The 6,751-nt window shown below is 45.1% G+C and overlaps 1 protein-coding gene across 1 annotated transcript; it reads left to right on the forward strand.

Annotated features, from left to right (window-relative positions):
• The first annotated feature begins 984 nt into the window (after positions 1-984).
• hspb1 (heat shock protein, alpha-crystallin-related, 1) lies at positions 985-6,372 on the forward strand. Its single transcript, XM_030068010.1, has 3 exons — positions 985-1,513; positions 4,383-4,446; positions 5,498-6,372. Exons 1-3 carry the CDS (start codon positions 1,108-1,110, stop codon positions 5,652-5,654), a joined length of 627 nt encoding a protein of 208 aa, XP_029923870.1. The 5' UTR covers positions 985-1,107; the 3' UTR covers positions 5,655-6,372.
• Positions 6,373-6,751: the final 379 nt, after the last annotated feature.

Genomic DNA, 6,751 nt, shown 5'->3' on the forward strand with positions numbered 1-6,751 from the left:
TCAACAGGCCACTTTGAGGAATCTGGGGGAATAGTGTGTACCCTATAAACTCCGACTCTCTTCATACTGAAGCTAGAACCTATAAAGTCAGCACCGGCTTTACAACTGAAGAACATCTCGTGTGAGTGCTAGTGCTGACTAAGTGGATAGGATCACATCAGTGACATATAATAAACCCCACAACCAGCAACAGTAGACTCTCTGTCAGCCTGTCAGAGGCTCAACACTTATTAATTCCCTATTCACAAACTTAATTACACAAAGGGTTGCAGCAAACGCCCCTGCATCAATGTGATAACAAGCTATTGTGAAGGCAGTGAATTAAATATTGTGAGTTTTTGCAGCCCAAATAATTTGTCATCTCACTTCATTAGACACATTGGGGGAACGGGCGTAGGCTGGCATCATATACTCATTTATATTTCCTGCACTTAGTGGCGTTAGTTAAAATTGGGTATATTTTTATACTTTGACTTGAGCTCACATGTAAAATTTGAAGTGTGTGTGTGTGTATGTGTTTGTCAGCATATGTGCATTTGTATTCAAGTTCCAGATTCCACTTAGTTCTTCTTATTCGACTGCCATTAACGTGGATGTGTCTGTATATCACATCATGTCTGATTGTATGCAGGCCCGTGTTAGAAACAGCACATCCATCTTTCTGTATGAGCAGTTCATGTCAGACTTCCCATCAGACTACCAGATTCTTCTAGCTGTGTGTGACGTCCAGGCAGGGGAGGGAGGATTACAACTGGCAGGACAGAGGGGGGCTTAACACTGTAACTGGGCAGCTGTGAGAGGGGAGGGCCTTACCCCTTTGGATTCCATGCCGATGTTACGTCTGCCACAAATAGACACTCTAGTACTTTCCATAAATATGTTTTAGGGGGGTGAGCTAAGGGTTGGGTAGGGGGAGCTGAAGTCAGAGGGGAGGACTCTGTTGACTGGGGTGGGTGTCAGTGTGTATAAAAGCGCTCAGCTGAGAAGCAGACAGCACGTTGGGAGTGGGAAACCTTTTGAAAACAGACCAAAGGGTGATTTCCTCTTGCGGCCAGAAACTCTCCAAAACAGCAACACTCCTCCTCCTCTTCCTTCTCCTCGACAGCCATGACAGAGAGACGCATCCCTTTCACCCTGCTCCGCACCCCGAGCTGGGACCCGTTCCGTGAGTGGTACCAAGGGAGCCGCATCTTCGACCAGTCTTTCGGCATGCCCACCCTGCCTGAGGACCTCTCCCCTTTCCCCACAACCCACTGGCCAGGGTACATCCGGCCGTCTCTCATGGCCCCGGACTTGAACTCAATGATGGCCCAGGCTATGGTCCCACACACCCCCATGATGGCCCACCCTGCCGTCATGGCCCAGCAGGCTCGTGCCCTGACCCGCCAGATGAGCAGTGGCATGTCAGAGGTCAAACAGACCCCAGACAACTGGAAGATCTCCCTGGATGTCAACCACTTCTCCCCTGAGGAGCTGGTGGTGAAGACCAAGGACGGTGTGCTAGAGATCACTGGTGAGCCCTCACATCTTCCTCACTCACCCCCTAATTTGTATTTTAGTGCAGAAGTTTCTATCAACCTCCATGCACCTCTTACTAACTGCCTGACCATGTGCAATATGCTCAGATCAACTTAGACACATTATTTAACCTGTTCAGGTCTGCTGCTCCCGGTGGTGGGTGTGTCATTGCTCCTTCAAACCCCTCAGAGCTTTATTTTAAATTCTAGTGGAGATCACAAGGTTTCCAAAGATACCACACATGCCCTGCTGAATTACAAGGAAAGGCGTATAAAATGATGCACAAGACATTGACATATTTTCCAGTTGATGTAATGGCACAGACATAAAGCATCTTGGGTGTGAATATTTCACTCAGTGTGTGTGTGATGTCGCTTGATTGAAGCATTGCAACCGGCAGATACAGAATATATTTGTGACATTATCATACAATATAGAAAAAAATCTAAATTCGAAGCTAGTTTATGGGAAATTTAAGGGAAATCCGAGTTCAAGGGGTTAAAAATAACTTTCAGGATGGATGAATAAAGTTCCAACACAGGCAGGGCGCTCGGCCAGCTCAAACCGTGAGATGAAGTATAGCTCCCCTGTTCTTGCTGATATATGATCCACAACAGAAAGCGTATACTTCTGTCTTCTCTGTGTGCAAGAGACACTGCTACAGAACAGAGACACGGCAACATAAAAAGGCAGGAAACCTTTCTGTCGGGTCAAGTACAAGGCGGACGCAGTAGATTCCGGACGCAGTAGATTCCTCTATCATGACTCACACACACACACACACACACACACACACACACACACACACACACACACACACACACACACACACACACAAAACAACGCACAATTCAACATGTGGGAGTGGGTTTATGCAACGACTGGCAAATGACTACAATGCCCAAACTGCATATTAAATAACTCCTCGGATTGTGATAGTGTTCAATGTCTGGCTTGCTTTATCAGAGAACAAACCTGAAGAAAGGGCAGGCCCGGGTCACATAATAGCACAGCTTTCTGCAGCTTTCACTCTCAAGCCCTTCACTGCCTGCCATTTCACAAAGAATCATCCACTTAAAGTGGGGGATTTAGCTGTGACTCACCCGCTGTTTCTGCTACTTTAAATGGACTGCTGGTGCTCATCCAGGTCCGGGGCATATTCCTATTCACTGCTGACATATTAGCCACAGAGAGCAAAGATAAACAAAGCGCGAGAGCGGGTCCAAGTGACTTTACACCCCTAATTGGCATCTCATATTTCTCATAAGCTTCGGGAGAACAAGGACTACATGTTCAAAGGTGATGTGATATGCTTTGGTGTAGAGAGTTTAGGGTGCCGCCTCTATGCTGAAGACTGGGACCCTCTCCCCTGTCTTTTACATGTATACTAACAACAAATGACCCTTCAGTAGCAGTTGGAAAAGTGGCTCCTTGGCCCAGGCAGACACACACTCTCACTGGCAGTGTTGCCCTGTTGAAATGAGGACAGCTCCCTGCGGTAAAGGGCCTTTATCTGTCCGTTGTCATAACAAACATATTATAGAGAGCCAGAATGAGGGGCCATATTTCATCGCTAGTGCCAGGTGTCTGAGTGTCTGCAGGGCTGATAATGAGAGATGAAGAGGGTATGATGAAGGTTATGGATATGGCTAACACTGTTTCGAGCTCTATGAGTGTAATAACTGACACAAAATCCTCCACAAACACACTGTTATATGATGCAGGCAACACCATGCCTGTTACTGTTATACATACAGCAATAGATAAACACATGTATTATGTATCTTTACGGTCTGGCATATATCATAGCTTGAAGTTGTTTTGTTGTAATAACACCTACCATCAGTGTTGACACATTCTGTTCCTCTACCTGTGCTTTGAATTAAAGGAATATTCCAGTGTTTGGGGCAAAATACCCTTTTTTTGACTCATCCAGGCTGAGACAAGATGCCATTTTCACATTTGTACATCCACTGTTTCTGTTCCTATGGGTAGCATTTCCTATTAGCTTAGCATAAAGACTTGACGTCTATGGGAGTCATTAGCCTAGCTCCGTCAAAGTGAAAAAATAAACCTTACGGCAACTCACAAGCTGGCTTATTTACACAGTGTATCATGTGCATTTGAAATACACATCACTACACTTCACTACAGTCTTTATGCTAAGCCAACAGAAAATGCTAAGCATAAGAACCGAAGCACCAGACGTACAGACGTGAAAATGGTATCACACACCTTGTCTCAGTCTGGGTAAGTCAGAAAAAGGGGTTTTGTCCAAAATGTTCCTTTAAATGACAGATTAAAAACAGACTGATACCAAGTGAGTTATGAGGAAAAAAATATTGATTTTGTGGAAATATATCAGGTGTAGAGGAGTTCAATAGTGCTCCAGCCTCTCATGGGCCCTCCGTGTTTTGAGCTTTGTGTGAGCCTGCACTTGAATCCACAGGAGCGCCGGAAGTTGAACAATGGCATGTCCTAAGTAGAGCATGTGTTATAGAAGTCTAAGCAATGAGCTATCATGAAACTGCAGCCAAAAAGTGAATCTGTAGCTGATTTGTGCAGTGGGTAGAGGGATTTTAAACAGAGGCCTCACAAAGCAAATATTCTCTGTTATAACTGATTTATTTCTGAGTTTCTCACGACAGTGCAACACAAGGCCATCTTTTTAGGGGTTAGTGCTATATCAAGAAAGCAGATTGTTTATTGTTATTATATCTTTTTACTATTATATGCACAAGTTTTTTCTTTGTGCACAGGGCAGGGCACCATAATACATTCCCCTGAGTCGCACTCCATCAAATGACATTATTTTCCAGATTAGTCAGGAGCCTCTCTGACCCACATGTCCCCTGTGTCCACAGGCAAGCATGAGGAGAGGAAGGATGAGCACGGCTTCGTGTCCAGATGCTTCACCAGGAAATACACGTGAGTAGTACAGCATCATACTGTCTTCAGAATCAGCAAGTAGCTCTCTCTCTCTGTGAGTTGTAAGAAAGGCTCCATGTACAATTGAATTTTGCCTGTAAAAGCATTTTATTCTTGATCACTTTCCATGGGTGTGTGTGGTCCCACTGCTGAAAAAAGAGCTGCTGTTCGGTCGTGTAGGACGTGCAACATGCCGAAAAATTTCCTCTGCTCTGACAAAGACAGGCATTGTTTTGGCTGTTTCATGGTGGCTTTGCAGCACTTTTTTTCAGGATGAAAATGAATTTCTTGTGCAGGAACCAGATTCCTGTGACTTCCTCTTATCGCAGCTTTACTGCTGTGAATCACTTTAGTTTGGGGCTGGTCCAGCCTCTAGAGGGTTTGCAGACATTGATAGCTGAGTTTCATGCTCTGAAAGCAGCAGCAGCCTCTACCTCAGAGTGTCCGCCCCCCCTCTCTTTCTCTCTCTCTCTCTCTCTCTCTCTCTCTCTCTCTTGCTCTGAGTTTAGCTTTATAGGGCTCTGCTGCCATCCAGGGGCCGCAACACACACTGAGAACATCATCTGTACCTACCAGCACTGATCTGGTCTAGGATCTGAATTTGACCCAGGAGAGACTGCTGGTCCTCTTCAGCGTCATTACAAATGCATGCTCTGCAGCCAAACTTTGTTCAAACCCACAGAACTTTATTTTAAATTGTAGTGGAGATCACAAACATGAATTGCAGGGCATGTGAGATGAGAAGATGTTTTCTATTTGATGTGATGGTGTAGCCATAGAACAGCCTGGGTTTGATTATTTCACTCAGTATTGTATGAGTGGGATGTAACTTCAACAAAGCACTGCAGCCAGCAGATACAGAATATGTGTGTGACACTGATGTGCAGTACGGGAAAAAAAATGCAACTTTGAAGCTGCCTGAGGTGAAATTTAAGGGAAAAATCAGAGTGCAGGGGATAAAGCCTTGATATTGTTATTGATTATTATCAACCAGCTCTGCCAGTGGTTTGTATGACTTGTAATCTGATGGTGCTGTTTTGCTCACCTCCAGCCTCCCTCCCACCGCCAACATCGAGAAGGTAACGTCCAGCCTGTCACCTGAGGGCGTCCTGACTGTGGAGGCTCCACTGGCCAAACCAGCCATCGAGTCCTCGGAGATCTCCATCCCCGTCACCATGGGTGCCAAAACTGATGTGGCGAAGAAGTAGGAGGAAAAGTGAAGAGTCCCCATGTTAGCACATCCACACAAAATATACACACTGTCTTCCTCTTACACACACACTCACACACATACAGTATAAACGCACTTCAACCCATTTCAACAGATGGCTCCAAGAAAGAGAGGGTAAAGAAGCAGCTTATCGCCTCCTCAGATGTAAGCTCTCTGTCTAAAGCTGGCTTGTCCATGTGCCAAGATCATTGTGAGAGGAAAGTCAAAGATTGCCCTCACTCTTCTCTCTTCTCTCTGTCTCTGATAATGAGCCAACCTCGGCTGAGCGCACTGTGTAAACACATCTGCACCACTGCCATATGCCTCCTCTTTCTGACACAATTACACCCTTCATCTGAATGGAGAAAATCTCCAGTTAGACCCGGCCTACAAACTCTCTCACACTATCTCTCACAATCACACACACAGACACACACAGACACACACACCTCATTCCTATTAAGAGATTCCCTTTAACCTTTCCACATCATCAAGATGTAAAACACACTGAGGACAACAGCAAGAAGTAGCGACACTGTAAACTAAGGAGCCAAAGTCCCAGGAGATTCTACACCCAAGCATCTTCTTTTTGCGACTGCAGAACAGTCCCAGTTGTAAGCCAGAACCCTGTTGTCTCCCACAACTGGCTTTCATATGGATTTGCCTCTGGAAGAAACTGCTCAGTCATACAAACAGAGAATAAAGAACAAACAACACACTGGGTCTCCTCTTTTTTCCCAATTGCACCCACTGTTGTTCATTAGCATGCTGATAACATTTATCAAGGGTTTTCCTCTTTATGTAAGGGACATCCTGAGACTCTATCAGCTACTGGCATTGTGTTATAAATAGAGAAAAAGAGGGAGAATGAGTAAATGACAATGCTAAGCCTCTTAATGTTATGGTAAATTATTCATCTGATATTCAGTCATGCAAAAGAGAGCAAAGGAAATGTGTCGCACCACAAGAGTGATGCATGAGTTCCTTGGCCCAGTCATTAACAAGATGCAGAGGCCCTGCAAGTTTCATCAAAGTCAGACAAGTGGTATAGCACTTTGGAAGTTTGACCTTTAATTATAGCTCCCCCATCAGGTC

The sequence above is a fragment of the Myripristis murdjan genome, chromosome 14, assembly GCF_902150065.1.
Source record: "Myripristis murdjan chromosome 14, fMyrMur1.1, whole genome shotgun sequence".
Classification (NCBI taxonomy): Eukaryota; Metazoa; Chordata; class Actinopteri; order Holocentriformes; family Holocentridae; genus Myripristis; species Myripristis murdjan.

Excerpts from the sequence above, each read along its gene's own strand:
- hspb1 (XM_030068010.1), top strand. The coding sequence starts at position 1,108 with ATGACAGAGAGACGCATCCCTTTCACCCTGCTCCGCACCCCGAGCTGG. Across the intron at positions 1,514-4,382 it reads CGGTGTGCTAGAGATCACTG|GCAAGCATGAGGAGAGGAAG; the intron begins GTGAGCCCTCAC and ends CTGTGTCCACAG. Across the intron at positions 4,447-5,497 it reads TGCTTCACCAGGAAATACAC|CCTCCCTCCCACCGCCAACA; the intron begins GTGAGTAGTACA and ends GCTCACCTCCAG.